This window comes from Suncus etruscus, chromosome 6, assembly GCF_024139225.1.
Source record: "Suncus etruscus isolate mSunEtr1 chromosome 6, mSunEtr1.pri.cur, whole genome shotgun sequence".
Lineage (NCBI taxonomy): Eukaryota > Metazoa > Chordata > Mammalia > Eulipotyphla > Soricidae > Suncus > Suncus etruscus.
The window spans coordinates 45,197,156-45,211,778 of NC_064853.1; the positions used below are offsets into that span (position 1 = coordinate 45,197,156).

The following is a 14,623-nucleotide window of genomic DNA, read 5'->3' on the forward strand; positions in this document are numbered from 1 at the left end:
ATAGCCCGAAAAACCAAAAAAAAAAAAAAAAAAGAGTATGGTACAAGAGTTCAAGAGTTTCACACACAGACACACACAGACACACACACACACACACACACACACACACCACCACACCACACCACACCACACACACACACATCCTCCCTCCATCATCATATCTACTAGATAAGGGAAGGGGTCCAGACCAGCCATCTAGGCTTCTCAGGGCTGGGGCTGGTACTGGCCCTCCGTGGCTGTGAAGAAGTCTTCCAGTACACTGCGCAGGTAGTCAAAGGTAGGCCGGTCCTCTGGGTGTTCTTTCCAGCATAGCATCATCAGATCATAGAGCTCCTCAGGACAATTTTCAGGCCGCACCATGCGGTAGCCTCGTTCCAGATTCTGAATCACCTCAGGATTGGTCATACCTGAAAGATGGTGGGAGAAATGACTTCAAGATGGTGGGCTGGAGAGATAGCACAGTAGTTGGGCTTTTGCCTTGCACATGGCCAACCCATGACAGATGGTGGTTTGATTCCCAGAATCCCATATGGATCCCTGAACCTGCCAGGAGTGACTTCTGAGCACAGAGCCAGGAGTAACCCCTGAGCACTACCGGGTATGAACCCCCCAAAAAAGACTCCGATTGTGGGAGCCTGGCGATAGATAGGGGTGATGATGGCAATCTTTAACAACTAGATGGTGTGAGTATCAATTCCCCAAAAGACTTTCATCTTAATTGATAGTAAGTCCATTGTCGGTCTCTGTTAAATGTCAGCCATGCCACTTGGAGTGTCTGCTGTGGTTGAGACACTTAAGTCTTATACTTAAGATAATTTAAGTATATCTTGGGGCCGGGCGGTGGCGCTAAAGGTAAGGTGCGCCTGCCTTGCCTGCGCTAGCCTTGGACGGACCGCGGTTCAATCCCCCGGTGATCCATATGGTCCCCCAAGCCAGGAGCAACTTCTGAGCGCATAGCCAGGAGTAACCCCTGAGCGTTACCGGGTGTGGCCAAAAAAACCAAAAAAAAAAAAAAAAAAAAAAAAGATAATTTAAGTATATCTCTAGCAGTACACACATTAGCTGTGACAGCTCGGGCGAGCCACTTTACCTTGTTGAGCTTGTTTACTCATTTGTAAAACTGGATGAATAATAGTTCTGAATAGAATTAGTTTTCTGAGTTGTTATGAAGACTGAATGAAACAAGGCATAAAAAAAATACCAGGTCGGGGCTGGAGAGATAGCATGGAGGTAAGGCATTTGCCTCAAATGCAAAAGGTTGGTGGTTTGAATCCCGGCATCCCATATGGTCCCCCAAGCCTGCCAGGAGAGATTTCTGAGTGTAGAGCCAGGAATAACACCTGAGCACTGCTGGGTGTGACCCGCCCCCCCCCCCAAAAAAAAAAATACCAGGCCACGGGCCAAAGAGATAGCACAGTGGTAGAGTTGCTTTGCATGGGCTGACCTAGGACTGACATATGATCCCCTGAGCCTGCCAGGAGCAGTTTCTTTTTTTTTTTTTTTTTGATTTTTGGGCCACACCCATTTGACGCTCCTGGCTATGCTCTCAGAAGTCGCTCCTGGCTTGGGGGACCATATGGGACACGGGGGATCGAACAGCGGTCCTTCGCTAGCGTTCACAAGGCAGACACCTTACCTCTAGCGCCACCTTCCCGCCCTGCCAGGAGCAATTTCTTTTTTTCTTTTTTTCTTTTTTTGGTTTTTGGGCCACACCCGCCGGTGCTCAGGGGTTACTCCTGGCTGTCTGCTCAGAAATAGCTCCTGGCAGGCACGGGGGACCATATGGGACACCGGGATTCGAACCAACCACCTTAGGTCCTGGATGGGCTGCTTGCAAGGCAAACACCACTGTGCTATATCTCCCGGCTCGAGCAATTTCTGAGTGCAGAACCAGGAGTAACCCCTGAGTGCAGCTGGGTGTGGCCCAAAACAAAACAAAACAAAACAAAACAAAAAATACCAGGTCAGGGGCTGGAGTAATAACACAGCAATAGGGCATTTGCCTTACATGCTGATGACCCGGGGTAAACCTGGGTTCGATTCCTGGAATCTCCCATGGTCCTCCAATCTCTCCTATCAGGAGAGATTTCTTTTCTTTTTCTTTCTTTCTTTCTTTCTTTCTTTCTTTCTTTCTTTCTTTCTTTCTTTCTTTCTTTCTTTCTTTCTTTCTTTCTTTCTTTCCTTCTTTCCTTCTTTCCTTCTTTCCTTCTTTCCTTCTTTCCTTCTTTCCTTCCTTCCTTCCTTCCTTCCTTCCTTCCTTCTTTCCTTCTTTCCTTCTTCCCTTCTTCCCTTCTTCCCTTCTCCCTTCTTCCTTTCCTTCTTTCCTTCTTTCCTTATTTACTTCTTTCCTTCTTTCCTTCTTTCCTTCTTTACTTCCTTCCTTCCTTCCTTCCTTCCTTCCTTCCTTCCTTCCTTCCTTCCTTCCTTCCTTCCTTCCTTCCTTTCTTTCTTTTTTGTGTGTGTGTGGTTTTTGGGCACACCCTGTGACACTCAGGGGTTACTCCTGGCTTGCACTCAGAAATCGCCCCTGGCTTGGGGGACCATATGGGATGCCGGGGAATCGAACCACGATCCATCTTAGGCTAGCGCTGGCAAGGCAGGCACCTTACCTCTAGTGCCACTGTGCCGGCCCCGAGATTTATTTTATTTTTTATTTTTTATTTTTTGGTTTTTTGGGCCACACCCATTTGATGCTCAGGGGTTACTCCTGGCTAAGCGCTCAGAAATTGCCCCTGGCTTGGGGGGACGCTGCGAGATCTAGCTGTGGTCCTTCCTTGGCTAGCGCTTGAAAGGCAGACACCTTACCTCTAGCGCCACCTCACCAGCCCCGAGATTTTTCTTTATGTATATTTTTATTTGGGGGCCACACCCATTGACACTCAGGGGTTACTCCTGGCTATGCGCTCAGAAATCACTCCTGATTTGGGGGGACCATATGGGACGCCGGGGGATTGAACTGCGGCCTGTCCTAGGCTAACGCTTGCAAGGCAAACACCTTACCTCTAGCGACACCACTCCAGCCTCACCAGGAGAGATTTCTGAGATCAGAGCAAGGAGTAAACCTTGAGTGCCGCTGAGTGTGGCCCCAAACCAAACAAAACAAAACAGGTCAGGGTTGGAATAGAGTGATAGCACAGCAGGTAAGGTAACCTTGCAAGCTGCCTACCCAAATTTGAACCCCAGCATCCCATATGGTCCTCAAAGCCTGCCAGGAGCAATTTCTGAGTGCAGAGCCAGGAGTAACTCCTGAGCACCGCAGGGTGTACTCCTTCCAAAAAATCACCAGGTCTAGGAGCTAGAGTAATAGCTCAGTGAATAAGATGCTTGCTTTGAAAAAGCCAACCCAGGTTGGGATCTCTGAATCCCATATGGTGAGCCCTGAGCACAGGTAGGAGTAATTCTTGAGTGAATGTAGAGCCAAAAGTAACCCCTGAGCTTTGCTAGGTATAGCCCCAAAATAAGTAATAAATAAAATTAAAAACCACCAAGATTTGAAGAGATCCAGAGATTGCGAAAGGGCCTAATACATACAAAATATTGGCTCTCTCATGCTAGCCACATTCCCAAAACCAAAAATATTTTTTATTTTTTTATTTTTCTGTTTTTAATTTTGTTTTGTTTTACTTTTGTTTTTGAGCCACATCCAGTGGCACTCAGGGGTTACTCTTGGCTCTGCACTCAGAAAAAACTGCTGGAAGGCTCGGGGTCCATATATGATGCCAGGAATCAAATCCAGGATGCATGCAAGGCAAACTCCCTACCACTGTGCTATCTCTTTAGCTCCTTTCTTTTTAATTTTAATTTTAATTTTTTTTTTTTTTTGGTTTTTAGGTCACACCCAGCAGTGCTCAGGGGTTACTCCTGTCTCTACGCTCAGAAATCGCTCCTGGCAGGCTCAGGGGACCATATGGGATGCCGGGATTCGAACCACTGTCCTTCTGCATGCAAGGCAAAAGCCTTACCTCCATGCTATCTCTCCGGCCCCTCCTTTTAATTTTTTTCTTTTGTTTATTGGGTCGCTCAGGGGTTACTCCTGGCTCTACATTCAAAAACTGCCCCTGGCAAGCACAGGGGACCATATGGGGTGCCAGGATTCGAACCATCATCCTTCTCCATGCTATCTCTCCAGCCCCTCTTTTTAATTTTTAATGAATCAATAATAATAATATTTATAAAATGGGTATTTTTTTCTTTTGGAGTGTTCTCCAATGGAGCTGAGGGCTACATCAGTGATGCTACGAGCCCAGGAAGTTCTGAAGTACTGGGAATCAAACCCAGGAATTGATACTGCCAAGCATAGACTCTAACCAGGGGTCCTCAAACTTTTTAAACAGGGGCCAGTTCACTGTCCCTCAGACCATTGGAGGGTCTGACTATAGTAAAAAAAAAAACTTATGAACGAATTCTTTTTTTTGTTTGTTTGTTTTTGGGCCACACCCGGTAACGCTCAGGGGTTACTCCTGGCTATGTGCTCAGAAGTTGCTCCTGGCTTGGGGGACCATATGGGACACCGGGGGATTGAACCGCGGTCCGTCCAAGGCTAGCGCAGGCAAGGCAGGCACCTTACCTTTAGCGCCACCGCCCGGCCCATGAACGAATTCTTATGCACACTGCATATATCTTATTTTGCAATGAAGAAACAAAACAGATGGGCCTGGAGAGATAGCACAGCGGTGTTTGCCTTGCAAGCAGCTGATCCAGGACCAAACGTGGTTGGTTCGAATCCCGAATCCCAGTGTCCCATATGGTCCCCCATGCCTGCCAGGAGCTATTTCTGAGCAGACAGCCAGAAGTAACCCCTGGGCACTGCCGGGTGTGGCCCAAAAACCAAAAAAAAAAAAAAAAAAAAAAAAGAAACAAAACAGATACAAATACAATTATGTAGCCAGCGGGCCATAGTTTGAGGACCACTGCAACCTTTCAAATATCTCCCAAGCTTCAGAAATGGTGCATTTTCCTAAAACTCCAAGTTCTGGTTTCTTTCAAAAAAAAAAAAAAAAGAAAAGAAAAGAAAAGGAACCAGTAACAAAACAAAAAGAACTCCAAAGTTCTGATTATTGGTGCCCCCTGTGTTAATGGCAAACATCTGCTTGAGCAGATGTGAATTTACTCCCCATTGTCTCCCTGACCCTGAAGCCACATGTCAGTTGCCATTTATCATCAGGCTTTCACTTTTTTTTTTCCTAATAGGAAAATTCTCTGTGGGCACAGTGTACGTGTGTGTGTGCAGTGGTGTGTGTGTGTGTGTGTGTGTGTGTGTGTGTGTGTGTGTGTGTATGTGTGTGTGTGATGACTACACAGCTGGACTGAAATCTAACCTCAACAAAGTCCTGGACACAGTGTACGTGTGTGTGTGTGTACGTGTGTGTATGTGTGTGTGTGCAGTGTGTGTGCAGTAGTGTGCGTGTGTGTGATGACTACACAGCTGAACTGTAATCTAACCTCAGCAAAGTCCTGGGCTGTATGATGTCCTCAATGCAAGGCAAGGAAATCCTTCAGGCTTTCACCTGATTGGAAGTTGCCTTTACCTTCCCAGGACCAAAGTTTTGTGCACATTGCCCTATGGATGTGGGAAGTTTTTTTTTAAATCCTTAACTCTGCTCCTCCCTCCTACCTGTCTGGTTTCCTTTTCGTCTCCCCAGTCACCTAAAAAGTTTCTTTCAGAAGGCTGGAGCACAGCAGAAAGGGCATTTGCCTTGCATACCGCTGACCTGGGTTCAATCCTGGGCATCCCACATGTTCCCCTGAGCCTGCCAGGAGTAATTTCTGAGCACAGAGGCAGGAGTAACTCTTGAGAGCCACCAGGTGTGTCCCTCCCCCAAAAAAACCCAACTTCCTTTCAAAATATTTCATCCTGTTCTTGGCTGAATTCAGTGATAAAGGACTTTGTTTAGGAGTTTATGAGAGGAAGGGAATGGAATGAGTTATTTACATTTACATGTCTCTTTTAATTAGTTTATTTAGGGTTTTTTTTTTTTTTTGGTTTTTTTGGTTTTTGGGCCACACCCGGCGATGCTCAGGGGTTACTCCTGGCTGTCTGCTCAGAAATAGCTCCTGGCAGGCACGGGGGACCATATGGAACACGGGGATTCGAACCAACCACCTTAGGTCCTGTATCGGCTGCTTGCAAGGCAAACACAGCTGTGCTATCTCTCCAAGTTTATTTAGTTTTTATATGTTAGTTAGTTGTTTGTTTTTGGCCATATCCAATGGTTCTCTGGGAATACTCTAGTGTTCATTTCTGGTATGTCTGGAGGAATTAACCAGGCCTTCCACATGCAAGCATATGCTCCAGACTATTCCTCTCTCTCTTGCCTTTTTTTTTTCAGGATGGGAGTTGGAGTTGGGTATGGGGGTCACATGTGGAGATGCTCAGGGCTTACTCTGACTGCACTCAGATAACTCCTGGGAGGATTCAGGATGCCATATATGGTGTCAGGAATCCAGGGATTAAACCTGGCTCCAGCTGTATGCAAGGCTCTAGCCATCTCTTTTACTCTTTTTATTTTTTATTTTTTTGATGGGGGACATACCAAAGGGTGCTCTGGGGCTTACTCATGGCTCTGAGCTGAGGGATCACTTTTTTTTTTTTTGGTTTTTGGGCCACACCCGGCGATGCTCAGGGGTTACTCCTGGCTGTCTGCTCAGAAATAGCTCCTGGCAGGCACAGGGGACCATATGGGACACCGGGATTACAACCAACCACCTTTGGTCCTGGATCGGCTGCTTGCAAGGCAAATGCCGCTGTGCTATCTCTCGGGGCCCAGGATCACTCTTTTACTTTATTTTTTTGTTTTGTTTTGGTTGTGGCCCACACCCAGTAGTACTCAGATTGATACTCCTTGGGTCTGCACTTAGGATTTACTTCTGGCTGTGCTCTGAGAACCATATGGGATGCCAGGGATCAAACCTGGGTCACCCACATTCAAGGCAAGGGCTCTACGCACTGTACTAATGCTCTAGTCCTACCTTGTACTCTTTCTTTGTTTGCTTTGTTTTGTTTTGAGACCATACCCAGCAGAGCTCTGGGGTTATTCCTAGCTCTGTGCTCAAAAATCATTCCTAGCAGGCTCAGGGACCATATGGGATCCTGGGCATCAAACCTGGGTTGGCCGCATGCAAGGCAAATGCCCTACTCACTGTGATACTGCTCTGGATTCAAATCTCTTCTTTTGATAGCTGAAAATTGAGACTCTGACTAAACTACTACCCAAAGTGGGACTGGAATAAATAGAACAGCAGTAGTATGCTTGCCTTGCACATGGCCTACTTGGGTGCAATCTCCAGCACCTCATATAATCCCCCAAGCCTGCCAAAATGCAGAGCCAGAAGTAAACCCTGAGCATAATGGGTGTGGTTCAAAAGCAAACAAACAAAAAGACACTACCCAAAACAATCGTCAATAACATAACCTGAAGGGACAAGAAGGTAACTTTAAGAGAGAGTCCTTGTGGGCCCAGAGAGATAGCACTGCAAGCAGCAGATCCAGGACCAAAGGTGGTTGGTTCGAATCCCGGTGTCCCATATGGTCCCCCGTGCCTGCCAGGAGCTATTTCTGAGCAGACAGCCAGGAGTAACCCCTGAGCATCGCCGGGTATGGCCGCCCCCCCCCCCCAAAAAAAAAAAGATAGAGTCCTTGCTTTGCATGTATGTCTGGGTTTGATCCCTTACAGAAAAAAAAATAATAATAATAATAATTCAACTGGGAACCAGGGAAATGGCTCAAAGAGCAGGGGCCCCAGAGGTTCAAGGCCTCCAAAGCTGGGGAGGCCCCCATAAGACACACAAAATAATAATAATAATAATAATAATAATAATAATAATAATAATAATAATAATATTAAAAAGCAACACTCCTGAGTGCTTAATATCACCCAAGGCCTTTTCTTTTTTGTTTGTTTGTTTGTTTTCCCACACTTGTCAGTGCTCACTCCTGCTGTAGTTTGGAGTGCTTGGGATGGAATCCAGATTGACCACACATAATGCCAGCACCCTACCCATTGTACTATCTCTCCAGTCCCCAAGTCTTATTCTAAAGACTTACATTTTACAGATGAATAAAAAAAGATTGAGCTGATGAAGACCACACAGAAAGTTTGCCTTGTGGCAAGTTGGGTGATTAAAGACAGGCCTCTAGCTTCCTGGACCATATGTTCTTTATGCTACTAGTCTATGTCCAAACTAAGGAAAAGATCTGGGAGAATGGAGGGCAAGAGAATTCTACAAGGCTAGAAACCAGCCTTAGAGATGTAGCATCTGCTTGTGAAAGTTGGAGTCAAATCTGCACCTGGGGATAGAGGAGAATGCGCTAAAAGTTTCAGATTTTAAGCCTGGAAAGGAGTAGGAAAAGATGGATTTATGGGGCCAGAGAGATAGCATGGAGGCAGGGCGTTTGCTTTGCAGGCAGAAGGATGGTGGTTCGAATCCCATATAGTCTCCAAGCCTTCCAGGAGCGATTTCTGAGCATAGAGCTAGGAATAACTCCTGAGCGCTGCTGAGTGTGACCCAAAAACAAAACAAATAAACATGAAAAAAGAAAAAAAGAAAGGAAAAGAAAAGAAAAGAAAAGAAGAGAAAAGAAAAAGAAAATATGGGTTTACTGCCCTTCCTCATCCTTTCAGTGGAATCCTGACCTGGGTAAGGGATTCGACCATGAGTCACAATCTCCGTGAGCAGAATCCCAAAAGACCACACATCCGACTTGATGGTGAATGTCCCATAGTTGATAGCTTCTGGTGCTGTCCACTTAATGGGAAACTTGGCCCCTGTTGAGAGTCAGAGTGAGATCGCCTGAGTAAGGTTGGCCAGATCCTGCACATTCTAGTATTCCCTGATAGCCCAAACCTACCTTCCCTGGCTGTGTATTCATTGTCCTCAATGAGGCGAGCGAGACCAAAGTCCGCAATCTTGCAGCTGAGAATGTCAGACACCAGGATGTTTGCAGCCCTCAGATCACGATGAATATAATTCCGCTCTTCAATAAATGCCATGCCTTCTGCAATCTTTAGGCCAGACATAGGTCAGCAATCCTAACTATGTACCCTTACACCACTGGCCTATGCCAAGGCCCAGCCCCTCCCCTATCTCCTTACTTGGGCTGACATATCCAAAAGTTTGTTGATGGTCAACTTGATGCCTGAAGGGGTCTTGAGAAAATCCACTAGGCTTCCTGTGTGCAGAAGCCATAATTGCTGACTCAAGTTTGCTCTAGGGGAAGCTCCCAATCCTTTCTCTGCCCATGGGTCTAGAAGTACTGTCTGATAGCTATAAGGGAGAGTAAGCTGAGAATGGAGGAATATGTGTTCAGAGTGGGGAAAAAGGGAAGTATATGGCAATGTCTGTTCTGGGGTACCTAGACTGGGGCATGCTTGCTAAGGTTGGTAAATTTCATGTTACCATGAAATACAGACACCCAAAGCCCAATAGTTTCTTCCCTTTCCCCTACTCCTTTCTCTTTTTTTATATCCACATATCCACCATAGACAATTTTGAGATTTTTCATTGGGCTCTCACTGCAAAGACTGTTTTTGTTCCAACTCTGCTTCTAAAAAAAAAAATCTACTTTTCTTTCCTGACCCAGCTAAGTTATTTCTAGGAAACAACTTTTCTATCAAGCATAACAAGTTGCATCATTATCTACATTCCTGTGACATACTGGAAATTTTCTATGGCACAAACATTGCCCATAACTGAAACCAGGTTTCTGTCAGCAGGAACTTTGCTTTGTCTATCCATGCTGTTCATGCCTAGCCCAAAGAAAGCAACAATAAATGTGTGCTGCATGTGCTAAGTTAGCCTGGCACTCAAGGAACTACCTCTCTGGTAGTAGAGGATGAAAAGGAGAACATTAAGAATGGGAGTCATTTGAATGAAGCTAATGACAGCTGGTTCTTCTCAAGAGATCAAAACTGTGCAAAAAAAAAAAAAAATGACAGCATCCCAAGAGAATGACAGCAACCTGGATGTCCCCACTATAAATGCTGAATTAGTCATCAAAAGTTCTCCCTAGACACAGCAACTATTTGGACATGCACTGACATTCTTCCATCGTGTCCATGGCAGATGCTGCTAATCAATCCCAGCACTTTCAATGAGTCTCAGAATTCTCAACACAGAACTTCAAGCAACTTAACAACTGAAATCTGCCCACATAATCAAACCCATTTATCATTTCCAGATACCATTAGCCAATTAATGGCTTTTCCCTTTCCTGAAGGCAGGATAGATTTTCTACTCCCAGGGAATCAGAAACACATGTCCACGAAGTTACTGAGTGTATGGCAGACAGGGTCCTAACTCTTTCATCCTCACAAAGATCCTTTGAGAGTTACCATTGCATTATTCATCATCATGGGACATGAGGAAATCATGACCAAAAGAAACAAAATGATTAGGTCAAGATCACCCAGTGGTGGGGCCAGAGCGATGGCACAAGTGGTAAGGCCCTGGCATCCCATATGGTCCCCCAAGCCAGGAGCGATTTCTGAGTGCATAGCCAGGAGTAACCCCTGAGCATCACTGGGTGTGGCCCACCCCCTTCCCCAAAAAAGATCACCTAGTGGTGAAGCAGAATCCTAACCCAGGCAGTCAAATTCTAGATCTCTTGATAACTAGTCTAATATTTCCAGCTGAGCCCATTTAGATTTGCCTGTTGGTACTTGGTGAAACTGAATATCAGAGGTGGGTCAGGGAATTAGCCTATGTCACACAGCAAATTGATAGCAAAGCTGAGTCTAGGATCATGGCTTTTGTTTGTTCGTGTGCTTTTGTAGGGTGAGAGGTTGAGCCACACTCAGTGGTGCTTAGGGCTTACTCTTGGCTCTCAGCTCAGGGATCACTCCTGGCAGGCTTAGAGAGCTTTATGGGTGACAAGGACCAAACCTAGGACAGCTACATGCAAGGGAAGTTCTCTACCCGCTATCTCTCTAGCCCATGAATTTAGAAACTTCTATCCACTTTCCTGGAGCTCTCACTCAGTCCAACAGTGAACCAAGGAATGAAGTGGGGCTAACCAGAACCGAAAAACAGGGCTGTGAGGCAAATCTTCCCTCCCCAAACATAGGGATAAATGATACCCATCCAATGAGATGGTGGCACAGCTTTGAAGGCAAAGGAGGAAATAGGGGGTGAATTCTCTGCCAGAACCTGCCACCTTAGACTGGGCTCCCAGACGGGCTGGGATGTCACATCTCTTGCCTCTGGAAGATGGCTTTATGAACCCAGGAAGACTGGAAACCCTCATGGCTGAGCCAGACTAAATAAAGGCCAAAAGGCTTTTTCCCTTCACCCTCTTGCAGAGGCTGAGGGCACAGCAGTGCCCCCAGCGGCCGCACTGGGCTATGGTGCCCACCATTCTCCATGTATTCCGTGATGATGTACATGGGCTCTTGGGTGACGACCGCGTAGAGGCGGACCAGCCGCGGGTGCTGCAGCTGCTTCATGAGGTTGGCCTCGGCCAGGAAGGCGTCGGGGGACATGCTGCCCTGCTTCAGGCTCTTCACCGCCACCTTCGTGTGCCCACTGTAAACCCCTGCAGCGTGGAGAAGTTTGGGGAGTCGTTCAGGGCCTTGCAGCTGCCCTGAACCAAGGCATTGTCGGGGTACCCTCAAGACCTCAGCAGACGCCTTCCCGTGCCCCCCACCACGGAATGCCTAGAGACCCTCACTCACCCATCCACACCTCCCCGAACTGGCCAGCCCCCAGCCGCTCCACCAGCTTCAGCGTCTCCCGGGGCACCTCCCACTCGTCCTCCCACCAAGGTTTCTGGGGCTTCTGGGTCTGGCAGGGGCGGCTCAAGCGTGTGCATAGTCCATCCGAAGCATCTATGAGAATAAGAAGGGAGATAGGGGGCTGTGAAAAAGGGGGAACTTGGGGGCCTCCACCTGACAAGCCCCCTTCTTTTATTTATTTATTTTTGTTTGTTTTTGGGCCACACCCGGCGTTACCAGGGGTCACTCCTGGCTGTCTGCTCAGAAATAGCTCCTGGCAGGCACGGGGGACCATATGGGACACCGGGATTCGAACCAACCACCTTTGATCCTGGATCGGCTGCTTGCAAGGCAAACACTGCTGTGCTATCTCTCCGGGCCTGACAAGCCCCCTTCTTTTTTTTTTTGTTTTTGTTTTTGTTTTTGTTTTTGGGCCACACCTGGCATTGCTCAGGGGTTACTCCTGGCTGTCTGCTCAGAAATAGCTCCTGGCAGGCATGGGGGACCATATGGGACACCGGGATTCGAACCAACCACCTTTGGTCCTGGATTGGCTGCTTGCAAGGCAAACACTGCTGTGCTATCTCTCCGGGCCTGACAAGCCCCCTTCTAAGGGAAAGGAACTGGCAGGGGAAGTGTGGGGCTGTCACCGGGGACCTCGCCACCTGCGGGCAGTGAAGGCGTGAAAGATTCTACTAAGAAGTGGAGGGTACCCCAGGAGGGATGGGGGAGACAGGGCACACATCTGTGGGGGTCCGGCCTGGCTGACTCACTCGTGTAATGGCGAACCAGTTCGTGCAGGCCAGAAAAAGTGATGCGGGGGGAGATGTAGAAGCCGCCATTGTCTAGGTTACGGATCTTGTAATGTTTCACCACCTCGCCCTGGTTCTGGTCAAAGTCCCGAACCGACAGTGAAAATGACCCTGAATGAATGAATGAATGATGAATAAGTGGGTGAGCAAATGCAAAGTCAAAAGAAGGGGAAGCAGGGGAGCACTTCAGCGCCAGGCAAGTAGCCAATGGATCCTTGCAGCCTCATCCATGTGAGAGAACCCACAGGAAAGTCCACAGGCCCCAAACATCCCCGTTCAGACCACTGTCCCCAATGTGATTGGAGGCTCCCTTCTGATCCAGCCCTGCCCCAGGCTCTGCCCCCAGATCACCCAGGGGCTCACCTGCAGTGCTCTCACTCTCACGGATCAGAAAGGATCCATGAGTGTTCCCCGGTGCCAGCAGCAGTCTTTCTGCATCCTTGCGACTCAGGCTCTTGAAGAACCAGCTGCTCAACGCAAAACAAAAGCTCTGTCTCTGATCCAGTGGGCCTCCATCATGCTTAAGCTGTCATCACCTCTTACTCCCACTCCCTTCCAGGATTCCTAGATAGATTCCACCCATCCCCACAAGTCCCTACTCACGGTTCTGGCTCCAGACTGTTCGCTTTGGCCACAAAGTTAAACGGGATGAAACCTTCCTGGCCGGTGGTTAGGGACTGTGCCTTCCACCACTCCCCATTCCTGTGCAACAGCAATTGTCAGGGTAGTGAACATCTTTGCTCTGAGCTGGAAACCCTTTCTGAGAGGCCCCAATGAAGCCCCATCTGCCCCTCCTGCTCAGTCAGCACTCTGAAGACACCCTCTGTCTCAATGACACTATAAGCCATGTGTTCAGGCTGGGAAGGGGATCCCCTCTTGTTCCCACATTCCTGCGAGGCAAAATTGGGCTAGGAGGTGAAGGGGTCACTCACTGCTCCAAGATTCGGAGCTGTTCTCCCTTCTCGAAGCCCAGGTCTCCATCATGGGAAGGTTCGTAGCTGTGCAAGGCAATCACCAGGTTGTCTGAAATGAATGACAGGGAGTTGTGAAGGAGAACAGGCCTGGAATGAGTTGGGGGACTGAACATAGGAGTTAGAGGGCAGGAGACAAGACCCGGGGCAAGAAAGACAGGACAGGATAGAGGGTCATGGTAAGGAGCTACAAGCCAATGGCCACCAGGCCATAGGCCTTATCTTGCAAGCTGTTTGAGGTCACCTTGCAGAGGAGAGGCGGGGGGATTGGAGCCCTCGTAGGTGACCAGTGGATCCCGCACCTCAGAGCCATTCCTCATAGGCAGCTGTTCAGTGGAAAAGGAGAGGAGAGTGAGAGAGGAGCCTGTGTCCCACCCTTGCTTCTCTCCCAACTTCTCTGCTGTCCACTTCTCCAGCAGGGGAGGTGTTACCCCTGACTCTATTGACTACTTGCTTTGTAGCCTTAGGAGAGTCCCTCACCTCCTGAACCCCCTTTTTCTGTTCTTGGTTCCAGGACAAAAGGACATAATGGCAGTTTGAAACTCTCTATATTGGGGCTGAAGCCTTAGCACAGCTGTAGGTAGGGTGTCTGCCTTGCACATGGCCAACCCAGGACAGATCAGTATTATCCCTCAAGTCTGCCAGGAGTGATTTCTGAGTTCAGAACCAGGAGTAACTCCTGAGCGCCACAGGGTATGGCCCAGAAACAAAAACAAAAACAAAATTTAAACCCTCTAAGTCACCATTTCTTTCTTGTGGTTTGTAGATATTGCCTGATTTCCTCACTGAGCCTCAGGCCCATCTCTTACCGTGGCCTTGCCATCCAGTGGGACTATGGGGTAATGGCAGTTCTCACAGACGTCGATGTTTTCCATCCAGTCATCTTCAGGGTTTGAGCTGCAGCTACAGCCCATGGTCCCTGGGTAAATAGAGAAGATGCTAAGGGGTTTCCCCAAGATCTGTTCCTTCCAAATCAGACATCCTAGGGCCTCGCCCTGGGAATTTCCCAAAGTACCTTAGAATATCAGGCCCCCAATTCTCCATTCACTAGCCACAGATAAGCTGAAAAGGGGTTCCAGCTCAAGACTCTTGGAACCCCCAGGTTGAAAGTTAAGAAACACCCCCACTTCAA

General features: G+C 47.9%; 1 protein-coding gene across 2 annotated transcripts; it reads right to left on the reverse strand.

Annotated features, from left to right (window-relative positions):
* Positions 1-204: 204 nt before the first annotated feature.
* Positions 205-14,405, reverse strand: LCK (LCK proto-oncogene, Src family tyrosine kinase). 2 transcript variants are annotated; one of them, XM_049774840.1, is made up of 12 exons: positions 14,301-14,405; positions 13,736-13,817; positions 13,453-13,543; positions 13,124-13,222; positions 12,884-12,987; positions 12,482-12,631; positions 11,670-11,822; positions 11,351-11,530; positions 9,093-9,169; positions 8,849-9,002; positions 8,634-8,765; positions 205-407 (listed from the first exon to the last, which is right to left on the reverse strand). In XM_049774840.1, the coding sequence occupies exons 1-12, from the start codon at positions 14,403-14,405 to the stop codon at positions 205-207; spliced, it is 1,530 nt and encodes a 509-aa protein (XP_049630797.1). The 2 variants fall into 2 exon arrangements, with proteins under 2 accessions (XP_049630797.1, XP_049630798.1); XM_049774841.1 differs by lacking the exon at positions 11,670-11,822.
* Between the last annotated feature and the right edge of the window lie 218 nt (positions 14,406-14,623).

Coding starts and splice junctions, on each gene's coding strand:
- LCK (XM_049774840.1), bottom strand. CDS start 14,405: ATGGGCTGTAGCTGCAGCTCAAACCCTGAAGATGACTGGATGGAAAAC. Junction 12,632..12,883: donor TGAGAGTGAGAGCACTGCAG/GTGAGCCCCTGG, acceptor TCATTCATTCAG/GGTCATTTTCACTGTCGGTT. Junction 11,531..11,669: donor GTTCGGGGAGGTGTGGATGG/GTGAGTGAGGGT, acceptor TCCACGCTGCAG/GGGTTTACAGTGGGCACACG.